This window comes from Lolium perenne, chromosome 4 (assembly GCF_019359855.2).
Source record: "Lolium perenne isolate Kyuss_39 chromosome 4, Kyuss_2.0, whole genome shotgun sequence".
Taxonomy (NCBI): domain Eukaryota; kingdom Viridiplantae; phylum Streptophyta; class Magnoliopsida; order Poales; family Poaceae; genus Lolium; species Lolium perenne.
The window spans coordinates 8,424,063-8,442,165 of NC_067247.2; the positions used below are offsets into that span (position 1 = coordinate 8,424,063).

General features: G+C 47.4%; 1 protein-coding gene across 1 annotated transcript; it reads left to right on the forward strand.

Annotated features, from left to right (window-relative positions):
* Positions 1-3,961: 3,961 nt before the first annotated feature.
* On the forward strand, positions 3,962-5,404 carry LOC127346533 (uncharacterized). The gene is made up of 2 exons (XM_051372826.2): positions 3,962-4,160; positions 4,287-5,404. The coding sequence occupies exons 1-2, from the start codon at positions 3,962-3,964 to the stop codon at positions 5,402-5,404; spliced, it is 1,317 nt and encodes a 438-aa protein (XP_051228786.1).
* Positions 5,405-18,103: the final 12,699 nt, after the last annotated feature.

An 18,103-nucleotide genomic window follows, 5' to 3' on the forward strand; every position in this document is an offset into this window, starting at 1 on the left:
GTGTATGTACGCAGAGGAGTGTTGTGATGCTGAGGAACCCACGCAGGCTCAACCGTTTCTTTCTGAGAATCCATGATGCTCATTGCGGCCTCCTGCCGTACACATAGTATTTTATGTGTGGTTCTCTTTCGGTGTAGTGTGTTTTCTGGCTGGTGCCCCCACGCTAGTTTTGGCGAAACTTCATTTCACGTGGGCCTCATTTTGATCAGAAATAAAAAAATCAGAAAAATGGGAAACCTTCGCGGGAAGTCATTATAAGTGATCTAGTTATGAAATGAGGTACCACCTATAGAGTTATGAACTTGTTTGCACCATATTTGGATCATTTATTGTCATATATTTGTGAGTCATGTGAAATTGTTGTCAAATTATACGTTTTGTTTGTTAAAATGCAGGGATTAAGGAAAAACAGAAAAAAATATTTTTTTTGGCACACACGGTAGAGAAACCACGCGAATCTGTGCAGATGGAAGCCGATCATCCGACCTAGGAACACCCTTTTCGCAAATAAGCGCATGGAGAAAGGCCGGGCTTCGCTACTTTGCTATGTACATGTCCCACTAGACACACAACAAAGGGTGGTGTCTTTGTCGAGTGCCTGATGCACTCGACATACGGTAAGGGGGTGGCACGAGTGACTGCCGTGCACAACGCTAGGCACACAACATAATTTGAATCTTTGTGGTGTGTTTTATTTTGGTACACGACAAACTATTGAGCACCGTTAGCCCGTCCAAACCATCAAGTCAACTTTTATGTGTCGTGCAGCACAAAAATACACACGGCAAACACTAAATAGTGTACATCTCGAAACACATGGCAAATAATTTGTGCAGTCCCAATTTAGGTTGTATACGGTTTGCCGTTTGTCGACACACGGCAAAGCCTTTACCATGTTCTGCAACCCCTTTGCCGTGTATACCTAGAAAACTCAAAACCGGAATCTCCGGTAGTGTTCACACCCATCCACCTTGGCATCGGTATTTCCAACGCCAGGAACTTTTAAAACAAAAAAGCTATCACCTTTCTCCTTGTCCATGCACGACCCGCTTTAGGATGCCACCGCGTGACTCCGAGGCCGCACCCATATCCACCCGCTTGCACTCGCCTCCGAGGCCGCACCCATCTTCCTCCCACTTCCACATGCCTCAGAGGCCGCCCCACTGCCACCGACATGCCAAGATCGTAGGTGTGTTCTTCATTTATAAATTTGTCCCTCCCCGGAATCGGACACAATGGCTCCTCCGGCTGACCTTCCTCTTCGCCCTCAGGCCACTCACGTCCGAGCGCCTCCGAGGCTGCCCCCAACGCTTCTCGCTTCCGCCACCTATAGCCAACTCCCGCGTGCCTTCGAGGCCGCCCCCACCACTGCTTACTTCTGCAACCGTCCACCCACTTCCGCATGCCTCTAAGACCTCCCCCAATACCGCCCACCTTCGCAACGTGCCACCTGCTTCAGCTTTCCTCCAAGGACGCCCCCACCGCCACCGATGCGCCACAGATCTCGATCTTGCACACATTAGACTATCAACCATGCCCAAAAATTGATAGAGGAGGGAGATGCTCTCCTCCCACGTCTGACATAGATATGCCTCTGGAACGATTGCTTTTAGTTTCATGCTCTGTTCTTCGAGTTTTTTATGATAATATAAACATTTAAACCGATGCTGGCTTTGTAACCCATCTCGGACCACACACCTAGTCTGGCCTCAGTGGCGATGGAGCGGTGCCAAAGGAGGTCCAAGAGAGGTGGCGGCAGGGTGAGCACTAGCGAGAACCATGAAACGAAAGTGAGGGTACCGACGAGAAGAACAAAACTAAGTAAATATGTTGCACAAGCAGTCGTGTTGACATGTTTCAAGCTTGAGATACCTTTACTTCTCTGATCATGCACCACGTCCGGATCCAGCATTGCACTGTGTGATCCGGTAGTTGTGCATCGATTTTGGTTCCAGATCAGCAGGGATGGCTGTCTGTGCCGGCTAGATGGGAACTCGATAGTGAGAGTAGCTATCCCCGATCCCAAGTAATGTCTATGGTATTGTTTATTGTGTGACTTCTTCGTGCCAATGATCTAGCTGGTTCTTACTAGGGTTTGAGTATTTTCTTTGTGAAACACAGTAGACGATCACAAAAACATATATACACTCATCCCTATAAATACACGCATGGTTTAAATAATTATCTACCTAGGGTGGTATCCAAGAAAAGGTCTAGGTTTTGAATTAAAATTATTTCCCAACACTTTATAACTAGGGATCGTGCAGAGTGTTTAGTTCTCATGGTAATTATGAATGTCGTACTTGTCTACAAGAGCCTGTATTTGGGGAAAAAATGATATTGATCTTCAAAATACGCTTTCGCCCCGCTATATTAATATAGCAATCAACCGATACAACAAGCACGTTGGGCCGCAGCACAACCAAACCCCAAAAGAACAAAAGAAAAATAAAAAAGAAAACAATGCCAACACCGGTAGCTCGACAAGAACAAGACGACTCGCCACCTCTGTGTCCTCTGGAGAATTCCACCACACTCCAAACATGCCGAAGCGCCGCATATCATGCAACATCTTCAACAAGGAAAGCGACGAAAAAACGTCGCTGCTGCCCGGACTAGTCCTAGGGTTTCCCCTGATATGCGGAAGGGATTGGGGAAGAGGGACAACCGACGCCCTTCAGGAAGGTAGGGCGACACCCGCAGGAGTCACCACGTCGGTGTCGGGCATGCCAACCAGGATTTCTCCCGCCCACCAAACCCACAAACCCGGACGATTCGACGTGCTCCACCTAACTTGTCACCCACCTGCACACACCATCGCGGTCTTGAAGTCATCGTCACCATCTCGTTGTAGTCACTGGAGCAAGGCCTAAACATAGAGAAAAGAGGCAGCCGGGTCAGGGGTAGCAACACCTCAGCCACACGGCAGGGAACTACCTCCATCGCCTTCTCGGTCACCGACCGGACATGACAGCGAGATCAAACCAGGCCGACACTGGCCCGGCCGGGCCCTCACAAACCCACAAAGTCCTCAAGGCCATACTGCAGCAGGCCGGCAAGGGCACTGCCGCCACTCAGCCACCGCCGCCGTGCTTCTCTACCTCCAGGGAGCTTCCCCGGCGCGCCAGGGGAAAACGTCCCGTCCAGCCCTGACGGGCCCCAATCTAGGCCCACAGATCTGGGCCGAACAAGGCCGCCCTAGCACCTCCGTCTGCGTCGCTCCGCCGGCAACGACGGCACCGCTGCCCCTCCTCCCACCCGACGTGTGGATCTCACGCCGAACCGCCGCCGGCCGAAGAGCACCACCCGGCCGCACCTACCCCGCGCAGGCGCAACACCGAGAGGGAAAAGTCTAGGGGGCGCTGCCGCCGGCACCGTCCGGGTCTTGCCCGTCGACGCACGCCGATGACGGCGGGGGAGAAGAGTAGGAGGGTTGTGCTGAACGGGGGACGATGCGGTTCTTAGACGCGGATTGAAACTAATATTATTTACATGTCCTCGAAGCAAATAAGTTTTATTTTTGGCTCCATTAAAGTTATAAAATCGTTTTAATCCCCACGTGTATTTTTTGCACATATTTGGACTAAACGTTTGTCATACGGAGTACATGTTTTTTTTTGTAAAAAAAAGGGATTTTTTTCTGCCATCTGAACATATAAATCCAAGTAACGTTTCTTTCTATATCCAGCAAAACAACAAATGGAATGGAGTTATCCGGCCTTGCCAAAAACAACAAGCATTGAACTGTACGCGTTTACACAGCTCAGCCAGGCGACCGTTGCGTCCGAATCCGAACGCGATCGCCTTTGCGCCGTATTTATACCCCATCGTCGCTGCTGTCCAGAGCCACCACCGATCTTGCAAGCTACCCAGCAACCGTGTCCACAGTCCCACACGAACTCCGTCGATCTGCACCTTTCCACGCATCAGGCAGCCGCGCGGTTTAGCTAGTATGAATCCCATGTATGCGCAGCACCATGACGGCGTGGAGGAAGCACCTGCGACTGCAGCTCTGGGTCTGGGCGCGGCGGAGAACGCGCAGGAACTTGTGCACTCGTCAGAGATACGGGAGGAGATGAGGCGCCCGGCTCCACCATCACGGTCGTTTCTCGTTCAGATCAACGGGGAGGAGAATCAACTCGGAGATTTCGATCACACTGGTACGTTCCTATCCAGATCATATCTATCAAGAACTATATATTGCCCTTACTGCAGGTTGGTCGATCATTCACAAATCACAACTGATGGGCTTGATCTTTAACCATGTTCTGATGGTTTGCCTGCAGATGAAAACGTTGATTGGATCGATCTTCCACTTGATATGTTCCGTATCATTCTTGGTCGTCTTGGTGCCTTCGACATCCTCAGCTTCCCTTTGGTCTGTAGACCTTGGGCAGAGGTGTACACTGAGAACCGTCGCCTCCAACCTGGTGCTCCTACCCTACTGACTTCTCCCTCCGAGGGAGGCTATGAGATCCCGGATGATTGGAAGCGAGGTTTGTTTTTTATCAATAATATCTTGTCAAGGGAGTTCTTCTCGGTTGAGGTGGAGGGTCTGAGATATGAGAGATGGATAGGCGGCAAAGATGAATGGATAGTGACCATTGGTCAAGAAGGCAACTTCTTCAAGCTTCTGAATCCTATCACAGGATATTCCATCACTTTGCCTGACAATTTGCAAGGGTACCCTTCATTTGACCACGTACAACTCTGTCGTGCTCCCACTCAAGCTGAACCTGATGATTATTTTGCCATTGCCATATCAGCCAGAATACTTGCTTATACTATGGCCGGAAATGATCACTGGATTACATTGGAGAATCCTGATGAGCCCTGGCTGAATTATTCTGATGCTATAATGTATGGAGATAAAATTATCGCCATCTGTAGGAGCGGAAACTTGTGGTCATGGGGTTTGGATGAAGGAGGGGAAAACCCTAAGCTACTGCTAAGGTCATGTGTTGACATTCTAGGGTGGAAGGAATTTGATTTTTTTCTAGCACCATCTGTCAACGGCAATATTCTTATTGTCAGCCCGCATGGCGACTATGCTCCTCTTAGATGGGTAAGTAGACGATCATTTGATAGCAGCCATTTGAACTTCCCGGTGGATGGGGCTGTGATTCACGAGGTGGACATGGATACCCAAAGCATAGAAGAAATCCGTGATATTGGTGACCGGGCCTTATTTGTAGGGTCAAACTATCCATTCTATGTTCCCGTGTCATTGCCCTCTGGAGATTTAAAGAGAAATCATGTATACATTGCTGATGTGTCCGATGATGATGCTATTGCCATAGATCTGAGTCTGGAGGATCTTGCCGACAATGTTTCCTTCATCAACTACTCCGGGCAAGAACATAACTATCAGGTGCCGATGTGGTTCCGACCAGCTTTCCCTTGAATATTGGGTAGCTCGCTGTTTTTCAGCATCTGAAGCCGATTAAGTTCTACAGTCCGCAACACTGCATGCACATATCCCGCTACGGATTGTAGTTTGTTTCTAGTGTGGTACATGTGATCTATCTTGCAATAGATGGTACTATGCAACATACAATAATGTACGATTGTGAGGATTTGTGCTAATGCTATCTTTACCTTGTATGTGGTTTTTTATATATAAGAGAATACTTATATGTGTCCAAAGTACCATATAATTGTGAAAATATGTGGTTTTCCACCTTCGTATGTTGTGTAGACTCCTCATTAGACCCACTTGCCAACAACAGCGTGGTGAACTAGATATAGGCACGGAAAGTGCAACTTTCAGGTTTCGAATTAAAATATCCTAACTAAGATCCAAAGCTCCTACCATTTGTATACGTAAAAGACTATAACATTCAATGATTGTGAAAGATTACGGCGATATTTTAATAATGAAAATTGAAATAGTACATCTGAAATTGTTAACTTGTGATTTTTTTGAAAATATAAGTAAAACGAAATATATATATTAAAAATATAGTACAAGGACAGGATAAAGGTCTTCACTGAAACACACAAACCCTTACCACGGAGGCTATACATATTCTTACATTTACACCAGCCCACTACTAAGATATCACAAAGTCAGAAGGAGCTAAATTAGTTCCCTCGGGAGAGGCAAACAAGAGAGCAGTCCGGCAAGTCCATGCGGGATATTCATGCACCAAAATAGGGCATTTTAAGCTACAAAACCAGCTCAACACTGAGTGCTGGACTTCGCCGTAGAGCAGCACATAGCCGGGCATCGTCACAGGTGCCGAGCAATGTGTACTCCGGGGACCTTGACGCCAATCGTGCATGCGGGGAGCGGGCGAAGAACGGAAAAGAACTAGATGCACTAGTAGAAAACCTCTCATCCATCTAAGCCATTGGTACCGGTTCCCTTACGAACCGGTACCAATGGGGCCATTTGTACCGGTTTGAGGGCTCAGGTGGGCGAGGAGCTTTGGTACCGGTTTGGGAGGGTCTTTCGTACCGGTTCGTGTTAGGAACCGGTACGAAAGGTCTTCGGCCAAAATTCAGACGCGTGGTGGGGCCCGGGCTGGACCTTTGGTACCGGTTCGTAACACGAACCGGTACCAAAGGGTACCCAGCCATATCAAAATCGCCCAGATCGTCCCGAGCCCCCTGCTGGCTCTCATTTTTCTCTTCTTCCTCACACTCTAAATTTTTCTCCACCTCTCACACTTCAATAATCTTTATTTTTCTCCACCATTTTAACAAGATTAACGACCTCCATCTATCCAAGGGTTAGCAATATCATCCTTTCTTCCGGCGTTCCTAATTTAGCTCATTTCTTTGGTAGTTTAACTCGTACTATTTTTCTAGTGCTAGCAAGGTGTTTGATGAAATGCCTAAGTTAGGGATTTTACTTTTTTATAATCAATTTGAGCTGAAATTATGGTATATTTTGTAGGTTTTAATTAGTATCATCCCCGTCCTCACCGCCGTCGATCGCTAGCGTCGTCCCCTAGCCGGCACCGTACAACCTCGGTGAGCCTCTTCTTTTTTATAAAAAAAACTTAGTTTTATGTGATGAACTTGAATATTAATTAAGTTGGTCACTCATATATCCATGATGTTGTGTACTTAATGATTTTTGATATACATATAAAATGCAGATGAGTCGACAATGGATGTACGGTGACCGGTGCCATCCCGAGTTCATTACTGGCATGCATTATTTTCTCAACGTGGCTGAGGCAAACAGGCAGTCGAATGGTTTCATGTATTGTCCATGTAGTTCCTGTAAGAATATGAAGGATTACTCTACCTCGAAGACCCTTCACGTCCACCTGCTGGAGAATGGTTTCATGCCCAGCTATAATTGTTGGACCAAGCACGGAGAAAGAGGGGTTATATTGGAAGACAACGAAGAAGAAGAGGATAGTGACAACTATCCCAGCTTATTCACTGAAGACGGTGGTAGTAGAATGGGGGAAGACGAAGCTGAAGAAGAGCTCATTTTCGATGAGCCGATTTTTGATGACCCGGATGACGATTTGGGTCGGGCCATTCTTGATGCGAAGATGAACTGCGGAAATGAAAAGGAGAGGTTGAAGTTGGAGAAAATGTTAGAGGATCACAACAAACTGTTGTACCCAAATTGCGAAAATGGTCAGAAAAAGCTGGGTACCACGCTGGAATTGCAGCGATGGAAGGCGAGAGAATGGTACTTCGACAAGGGATTTGAAAAGTTGCTGATATTAATAAAGTATATGCTTCCAGGGGAGATCGTGTTGCCCTCTAGCACTTACGAAGCTAAGAAGGTTGTCTGCCCTCTAGGATTAGAGGTGCGTAAGATACATGCATGCATCAATGATCGCATCCTCTACCGCGGGAGTACGAGAATTTGAATGCATGCCCGATATGTAGTGCATTGAGGTATAAGATCGGCGAGATGACCCGGCGATGTTGAGGGTGAGTCCACCCCGGGAAGAGGGTTCTGCGAAGGTGATGTGGTATGCTCCTATAATACCACGGTTGAACCGTTAGTTCCAGAACAAAGAGCAGGCCAAGTTGTTGCGATGGCACAAAGAGGACCGTAAGAAAGATGTGATGCCGAGACACCCCGCCGACGGGTCGCGGTGGAGAAAAATCGACAGAGAGTTCAAGTCATTTTCAGATGACGCAAGGAACTTAAGATTTGGTCTAAGTATAGATGGCTTTAATCCTTTCGGGGAGCAGAGCTCCAGTCATAGCACCTGGCCAGTGACTCTATGTATCTATAACCTTCCTCCTTGGTTGTGCATGAAGCGGAAGTTCATTATGATGCCAGTGCTCATCCAGGGCCCGAAGCAACCCGGCAACGACATTGATGTGTACCTGAGGCCATTGGTTGAAGAACTTTTAGAGTTGTGGCGTGACGAAGGTGTACCTGTGTGGGATGAGCACGAACAAAAGGAATTTAACCTACGAGCGTTGTTATTTGTAACCATCAATGATTGGCCTGCTCTTGGTAACATTTCAGGGCAGTCAAACAAGGGATACAATGCATGCACACACTGTTTAGGTGAGACTGATAGTAATTATTTGGGAAACAAGAATGTGTACCTGGGGCATCGTCGATTTCTTCCAAAACAACATCACGTAAGAAAGAGAGGAAAGCATTTCGGAGGTGAGGCGGATAACCGAACGAAGCCTACCCGCCCTAATGGGGAAGTTATATATGATATGGTCAAGGATTTAAAAGTGATCTTTGGAAAGGGTCCCGGCGGACAATCTGTTCCGCATGATGTTGACGGACACGTACCCATGTGGAAGAAGAAGTCGATATTTTGGGAGCTACCCTACTGGAAATTGTTAGAGGTTCACTCTGCAATCGACGTGATGCACGTGACGAAAAATCTTTGCGTGAACCTGCTAAACTTCTTGGGCGTGTATGGGAAGACAAAAGATACACCGGATGCACGGCAGGACCAGCAAAGTATCCACGAAGGAAACAACCTGAATCCAGAGAAGTATCAAGGTCCTGCCAGCTATGCTCTTACCAAAGAGGAGAAGGAGATCTTTTTTGAAGTCCTGAGTAGCATCAAGGTCCCGTCTGGCTACTCGTCGAATATAAAGGGAATAATAAACATGTCGGAGAAAAAGTTTCAAAACCTAAAGTCTCATGACTGCCACATGATTATGACACAATTACTTCCGGTTGCATTGAGGGGGCTTCTGCCGGAAAATGTTCGAGTACCCATTGTGAAGCTATGTGCGTTCCTCAATGCAATTTCTCAGAAGGTGATCAATCCACTTACTCTACAAAATTTACAGTAAGGATGTGGTCCAATGTCTAGTCGGCTTCGAGTTGGTGTTCCCACCATCCTTCTTCAATATTATGACACATCTCCTAGTTCACCGGTCGAAGAGATTGGCGTTCTCGGTCCTGTATTTCTACACAACATGTTCCCCTTTGAGAGATTCATGGGAGTCTTAAAGAAGTACGTTCATAACCGTGCTAGGCCGTAAGGAAGCATCTCCAAGGGCTATGGAACGAGAGGAGGTCATTGAGTTTTGTGTTGACTTTATTCCTGACCTTAAGCCGATCGGTGTTCCTGAATCGCGCTATGAGGGGAGACTGCGTGGAAAAGGCACGCTAGGAAAGAAATCAGCAACGTGTATGGACGGACATTCTTTCACTCAAGCACACTACACAGTTCTACTTAATTCCATCTTGGTGGCTCCGTACAAAGAGGAACACAAGGAGATCTTACGCTCTAAATACCCGGAGCAACGTGAAGATTGGATTGATGGAGAACACATGAAGACTTTCGGCGGTTGGTTGCAAACACGTCTCATGAATGTCACCGATGACGAGCAGCTGTACTTGTTGGCCAAGCAACCATCTTCTACTATATCGACTTTTCAAGGGTACGAGATTAATGGGAACACATTTTACACTTTCGCCCAAGACAAAAAGAGCACCAACCAAAACAGTGGTGTCCGCTTTGATGCAGAAGATGGCAATGGGAACAAGGTCACATATTATGGGTACATAGAGGAGATATGGGAACTTGACTATGGACCTAATTTCAAGGTCCCTTTGTTCCGGTGTAAATGGTTCAACCCGAAAGACGGGCATGGTAGACCCGCGATGCGGAATGACTACAGTGGATTTCAAGAATCTTGGGTACGACACCGAACCATTCGTCCTAGCCAGTGAAGTGGCTCAGGTTTTTTATGTGAAGGATATGTCTAGCAAACCGAAAAAAAGAAAAGAAAGGCAAGAGGACACATCATACGATGAGCCAAAGCGGCACATAGTTCTTTCAGGAAAAAGAAACATCGTGGGAGTAGAGGACAAGACAGACATGTCAGAAGATTATAATAAGTTTGACGATAGTCCACCCTTCAAGGTAAAAATTGACCCAAGCATCATCTTAAACAATGAAGATTGTCCATGGTTGCGTCGCAGTAAGAAGAAAGGGAAACGAGCGAAGAAAACTCAGAAGACTAGCTAGCTACATATAGGGATCATAACTTGTGTATCTCAATATGGAAATCACTTTTGTGTAATGATGTTACTGTGGCCCCCGCCTGCGCTACCCTCAGTCCCAGCCCACGCATGCTCACCCGCCGACCGGAGAGTACCGCGACCCCGATGCCAGCGACGATGATGACGGCGACTACGACGACTACAGTGGCGACTACTACAGGGCTAGGCACGAGTATGACTGAATGACTCCAACAGTAGAATTTGGCCATGTATCTTTAATTTTCAGTTAAGCTATGTATTTTAATTCGAGTTCAATCGTAATAAAATTTTATTCCCGCCCTTTCTTTCCCGCCTTTTTCCGTCGTACGTGGCGGGAAAGTTTCCCGCGCGGACGGCGTCGTGGCAAGAGTAAAGAATAGAAATAGATAATATATAGAAAAGAATTAGAAAATATATAGAAAAGAAATATAAAAAAGGATATAGAAAACAAATAGAAAAGAAAACAAAAGGAAATAGAAAAAGAAATAGAAAAGAAATAGAGAAGAAAAGAAACAGAAAATAAAAAGAAAAGAAAAGAAACACAAAAGAAAAGAAAAAAAACATAAAAGAAAAGAAAGAAGAAACAGAAAACAAAATAAATATAAAAGAAATATAAAAGAAAAGAAACACAAAAGAAAGGGGAACGAAAATGAAAAGAAAAGAAATAGAAAATGAAAAGAAATAGAAAATGAAAAGAAAAGAAATAGAAAATGAAAAGAAATAGAAAATGAGAAGAAAAGAAAAGAAACACAAAATAAAAGGAAAAAGAAACAGAAAAGAAAGAAGAAAACAGTAAAAGAAAAAAGAAACAGCAAAAGAAAAGAAAACAGTAAAAGAAAAAAGAAAACAAAAAAAAAACCCTTTAGTACCGGTTGGTACCACCAACCGGTACGAAAGGTCTTTCGTACCGGTTGGTGGTACCTACCAACCGGTACGAAAGGTCTTTCGTACCGGTTGGTGGTACCAACCGGTACTAAAGGCCCATCCCCCTGTTTTAGACTTAGCCGCGCGCGACGAAATCCCCAAATCCCTTCTCCCTTAGCCGCGCGACGCACAAACCAGAGAGCCGCCGACGCACCCACACGCGCGCCGACGCCGCCGACGCAGCCGCCGCCGCCGACGCAGCCACCGCCGCCGACGCAGCCGCCGCCGCCGACGCAGCCGCCACCGCCAACGCAGCCGCCGCCGCCCGCAGGTAACCTCCCCGGCCCTCTCCTCCTTCTTTCCCTCCCTTTCTCCTCTTGCGAGCATGGGGGGCGGAGCTCGTCGTCGCGGCCACCTCGCCTCCGCACGCCGCGGCCACCTCGCCTCCGCACGCCGCGGCCACCTCGCCTCCGCACGCCTCGGCCACCTCGACGGCGCCTGCAGCCTAGCTCGCTCCCCACCTCCCACGCCAGGGCCGGCCAGGTGTTCGACAAAATGCCGCCGCGGCGCCGAGCTCTGTGGCAGACGGGGAAGTCGACGCCGAAGGGGCCCCGCTGGGAGGCGATCTTGAGGCAGAGGCCGACGGCGGCGGAGGGGATCTTCATGGTGGCGGCAGAGGCGAGCTCGGCATAGGGGTAGTAGCCCATGGCGATGTGCTGCACGAGGAGGTGGTGGCGCGAGCACATGGGGCAGGAGGCCTGGAGGAAGGCGTCGGGCGCCGCGAAGACTGTGATCGCCCCGGGCCACCTCGCGAGCGGCGGCTCGTCGACGAGCAGCGGCGCGGTCGACGCCATCTCGTTGTAGCCGAGCGAGGTGAGGACCCTCGAGAGCTGCTGCAGGCTGCTGCGGCGCCGTGCCATGGAGGACTAAGTCGACTTCCCCGTCTGCCATAGCGAGGCCCGGCTGCACATCAACATTTGCCTCCACGAGGAGTGCCTCGCTGCCGTCCCCAAGGTGGCGCCGGACGATGACGCTTGCATTGAGGACAAGAGGTTGCAGGTGAAGCTCGGCTTTGCGGCGGTGGTCGGCAGACGGGAGAAGCACCGGCGGCTTTGCGAGAAATGTGCTTCTTGTGGTCATGACTGCGTGAACCCTGGGTGGGAGCAGATGACATGGACGGCGGAGCTCAGAGATCACCTACCGTCGAGGCAGTATATTTGTTGATGAAAAAGTTAATTTTTAGGTGGTTATATGGGTTATACATGTTGTTCTCGTTCTTAGTTTGCTACATTTTTAGCAGGAATCTGACATTATCTTAAGCCCCTTAATTAATTTCAAGTCATTGTTCAAGATTTCTTGTTCTTATGCTAGATGGCTATTCAAATAACTAGAATGGAAAATGGGCAAATCACAAACGATTAGCAATATGATGCCATTGCATTATCACTAGGTGTTCCGGCACTCTATGGTTTCGCTATTAATCGGTTTACATAGAGAGAAGAGCGAGAGGAGAAGCGCCGAGTGTTAGGGTTAGGGTCCGTAGCGGTGCCGAGTCTGTGGCGGTGCCGCCGCGACATAGAGAGAAGAGCGAGAGGACGAGCGCCGAGTGTTAGGGTTAGGGTCTGTAGCGGTGCCGAGTCCGTGGCGGTGCCGCCGCGACATAGAGAGAAGATCGAGAGGAGGAGGGGGAACACCGTGTCCGTGGCCGTGGCGGTCCGTTAGGGTTTTTTTGCTTTCTTCATTTCAATTGTTATCCATCTAGCAATCTGTTATATGATCATTACATGATGAATGAAATACAATTGCTTTCTTAATTTTGCAGTGACATTGAGGTATGGAGGACGGCACCTTCGTCCGAGATGAGGAGGGGGAAGAAGCGGTGCAGCGATTGATCTATGAGAGTGCCCGTGGTCCGGAACCCGACGATGGAGATGACAACGAGTACCAAGACTTTCTGAATGATTTTGGCGAGGGACTTCAGTCTGAACAAGTTAGAAAAGACAATGAAGTGTCCATCACAAACTCCGGCGAGGTGTATATCTATGTATCAATTAGTCTGTGTTCATCCCTAGATGCATTCATTTATTTGTATTGCACTTATTAACGAATAATTTTTTCTTTTAGCCTTCTGGATCATCGAGCAAGTCTGTTAGAACAAAACGAGGCCCGACGCGGGTGCTAAAGGGCGAGGGCAGGTTAGCCCTCACGGCATTCAAGGATAATGGTGAACCAGTGGAGCCCAAGGAGTTTTGCCGCAAATTTACAAGTCAATCCGGAGTTATTGTTAGGGACCATGTACCGATCAGCATTCAAGAGTGGCATAAGCCGAAGAACCCGGAGAGTGGTGCTACTTATGTCAACGACAACATGAAAAAATTTCTTTGGGACACGCTACTGACAAAGTTCAGCCTACCGGAAGACATGACGGAAGGCCAGAAGAATAAAGTCAAGGAATGGACATGGAAGAAGATGACCATACAATTCCAGAGCTTCAAGAAAAATTTATGGGACAAATATAAGAATGAAGATCCAGTATTCGATGATAATACCAAAAATCTAGTGAAGATAAAAGATCACTGGGCCGCATTTAAGGAGTATAAGAAATCGTCTAAGTTTGTGTCCCGATCGAAGAAAAATACCGAAAATGCTGCAAAGAAGAAACTTCCGCATCATTTGGGGTCAGGTGGCTACAAGAGTGCCATTCCGAAGTGGACAGCGTTTGAGAATAAACTGATGGATCATGGAATCACTCCACAGACATGGGACTGGCCCGAACGGTCCAAGTTCGTTGTTCGCTCATGGGGCAGTGGTTGGACCCAAAGACAGTGGTTGATCGTTGCGAAGGGAAAATGGAAGGAAAAAATTGAGGCAATTGTACCGAAGCTTGTAGATGCAATTGAAAAGGTCGAGAAAGGGAGAGTACATTCCCGATCGAGAGAATGACGAGCCGACACTCGCTGCAGGGAACCCCGAACATGTTGGACGGGTACGAGCTCGCCAGTGTCTCACCATGAAGGAAGCGTGGCCGGACAGCGCTGACACTTATAGAAGCCGTTCGCGAAAGAAGAAGAAGGAAGCCGAAATTGTAACGGAGTTGTTCTGTTGGGTGGAGGCTCTTGAGAGAAATCAGAGGGCACCTGATCAGCCGCTGTTTCTACAGAATCCACAAGCCGATGCTGCCCCATCTCAGCGAAGAAGCAGTGTCGGTTCCTCGCATCTTGACGGATGTGGAGGAAGCTACCCCGTGGATTATGTCACGGAGAAGACAGATTGCGAGCTACATATGTTAATCAGGACCGCGTCTGTTAAGGTGGCGGTCGGCTATGTGTACCCAAGTGAAGATGGAGCAATGCACCATCATATGCCCATTCCACCTGGTTGTGTTCGTGTCGGGGTGGATGAAGTTGTTTCGGGGTTTGAAAAAGTGGAGCTTGATATTCCTAGAGGTGAAGATGAGAGGACACTGGGCGATGTCAAGCACGGTTTCGCCCTATGGCCGAAGAAGTACGTCGTCCTTTTGCAAAGGCCACCGACTCCTACACATGAGCAGCAAATGCCATCGACTCCTCCTGGTGGCAGTCCTGGTGAGCAGCCAAGTCCACACCTACGAGAGGGACCCCAGCGTGAGTCCACCATCTCGAGATCCTCCGCGTAAGACAGCGTCCGTTAAGCGGAACGGTACGCCGCCTAGGAAGAAAGCTAGAAAGGAGAAACAACTGCCGCCTCCTGAGAAGTTACCTTGGGAAAAAACTCCAGAGGAAAACGCGGAGGCCGTTCAGGCCGAGGTGAAGAAATTTTTTGCACCGAAAGTACCAGAGATACCTTTCGAGAAGACACTAGATCGGGAGAAAGTTGTGCGTACCGTTGACAATCTATATGACCCTGTACCATCGCCGCCATCTGACTATGCGCATTCTATTGAAAGGTCGTATGACAAGATGATCGAGGCGACGAAACCCGTTAAATCGGGTATCAGGGAGATAAAAGGGATACACAGTGTCTACCAGCTCGGACAACAACCCATTCAATCGGTCGCCCCTCTCAAGGTGTTTGACGGGAAGACCGTTCAAAGTTCTCGACAAGACGCAACTGATTACGCCTTTGCTGAACGAGCATATCAGTTTGTTCAAGGGAAAGATTTGGTCGAGAATCTCAGGAAGGTACCAACATGTATGCGTAACTTGCATTCGTGGTACCTTAAGGCCTCAAAGGAAGGGATCCAGACTATCATGGTGCGAGTTAGGGAAGAGCACTACTTCCAGGAGTACTGTGTGAACGTTGACTTCGCCGAACTCTTTCAGTTATACAATCTCCGGGCCCTCGACAAATCAATCATCAGTTGCTATTGTCTGTAAGTGATTTATTTATTTAATTTGAGAAGTTGTTCATTGTCTGCAGATTATAATCTTTTGTGCGCTATATTATGCAGATCGAAGATGCTCGAATGCAAAAGGGACGATATCACAGACATTGGGTTCATTGACCCGAACACAATGCATGTCAAAACCATAGACAATCCCCTCTATAACAAGGATACACCGCAGACTTTGCTAAGGTTTTTGAAGCGACAACGTGACAAAAAGCTAATACTTTGGCCTTACAACTTCGAGTGAGTCTTACTGTCTTATAACACATTATATTTTGCTCACCGTATGTCAAAATTTTAACTAATGACTACATATTGAAACGTGCGTAGGTTTCACTTTATTCTTCTCATCATCAATTTGGAAATTGGAGAAGTTGAAGTCTTGGACTCACTAAGCAAAGAAAAGGATCTATACGTGTCTTGTTTTTTAATGCTCAGAAGGTAATTTTAATTCTTATCGGTTTGTTTCGTTAATTTCCTGCTTTGAACTAATTGATGACTCTTTTATGTAGGATAACGTTGCATAGAAAACAAAAATTTTCCTACCGCGAACACGCAATCCAAGCCAAGATGCAATCTAGAAGACGGTAGCAACGAGGGGGTATCGAGTCTCACCCTTGAAGAGATTCCAAAGCCTACAAGATGAGGCTCTTGTTGCTGCGGTAGACGATCACTTGCCGCTTGCAAAAGCGCGTAGAAGATCTTGATCACGATCGGTTCCGGCGCCACGAACGGGCAGCACCTCCGTACTCGGTCACACGTTCGGTTGTTGATGAAGACGACGTCCACCTCCCCGTTCCAGCGGGCAGCGGAAGTAGTAGCTCCTCTTGAATCCGACAGCACGACGGCGTGGTGTCGGTGGCGGTGTAGAAGTCCGGCGGAGCTTCGCTAAGCTACGCGGGAAATATGAAGTGGAGGAGCAAAGCTAGGGTTTGGGAGGGGGAGGCCGGCCACTCAAGGGGGGGCGGCCAAGCTATGGTCTTGGGGTGGCCGGCCCCCTCCCTTGGCCCCTCATTATATAGGTGGATCCCAAGTGTTGGTGTCCAAGTCTTCGAATAAGACCCGAAACCAAAACCTTCCATAGGAGGGGGCAAACCTAGCCCAACTAGGACTCCCACCCAAAGGTGGGATTCCCACCTCCCATGTGGGGGGGTGGCCGGCCCCCTATGGTGGAGTCCACTTGGGACTCCACCCCCACTAGGGCTGGCCGGCCATGGAGGTGGAGTCCCTTGTGGACTCCACCTTCCTTGGTGGTTTCTTCCGGACTTTTCTAGAACCTTCTAGAACCTTCCATAGAACCTTCCGCGACATTTTATTTCACATAAAATGACATCCTATATATGAATCTTATACTCCTGACCATTCCTAACTCCTCGTGATGTCCGGATCTCATCCGGGACTCCGAACAAATATTCGAACTCCATTCCATAATTCAAGAACTACCATTTCAACATCCAACTTTAAGTGTGTCACCCTACGGTTCGAGAACTATGCGGACATGGTTGAGTACTCACTCCGACCAATAACCAATAGCGGGATCTGGAGATCCATAATGGCTCCCACATATTCAACGATGACTTTAGTGATCGAATGAACCATACACATATATTACCAATTCCCTTTGTCTCGCGATATTTTACTTGTCCGAGGTTTGATCTTCGGTATCACTCTATACCTTGTTCAACCTCGTCTCCTGACAAGTACTCTTTACTCGTACCGTGGTATGTGGTCTCTTATGAACTCATTCATATGCTTGCAAGACATTAGACGACATTCCACCGAGAGGGCCCAGAGTATATCTATCCGTCATCGGGATGGACAAATCCCACTGTTGATCCATATGCCTCAACTCATACTTTCCGGATACTTAATCCCACCTTTATAGCCACCCATTTACGCAGTGGTGTTTGGTGTAATCAAAGTACCTTTCCGGTATAAGTGATTTACATGATCTCATGGTCATAAGGACTAGGTAACTATGTATCGAAAGCTTATAGCAAATAACTTAATGACGAGATCTTATGCTACGCTTAATTAGGTGTATCCATTATATCATTCACACAATGACATAACCTTGTTATTAATAACATCCAATGTTCATGATTATGAAACTAATCATCCATTAATCAACAAGCTAGTTTAAGAGGCATACTAGGGACTTCTTGTTTGTCTACATATCACACATGTACTAATGTTTCGGTTAATACAATTCTAGCATGATATATAAACATTTATCATAAACATAAAGATATAAATAATAACCACTTTATTATTGCCTCTAGGGCATATCTCCTTCAGTCTCCCACTTGCACTAGAGTCAATAATCTAGAGTACATTGTAATATACCTAACACCCATGGTATTCTGGTGTTGGTCATGCTTTGCCCTAGGGAGAGCTTTAGTCAACGGATCTGCTACATTCAG

Coding starts and splice junctions, on each gene's coding strand:
- LOC127346533 (XM_051372826.2), top strand. CDS start 3,962: ATGTATGCGCAGCACCATGACGGCGTGGAGGAAGCACCTGCGACTGCA. Junction 4,161..4,286: donor CGGAGATTTCGATCACACTG/GTACGTTCCTAT, acceptor GTTTGCCTGCAG/ATGAAAACGTTGATTGGATC.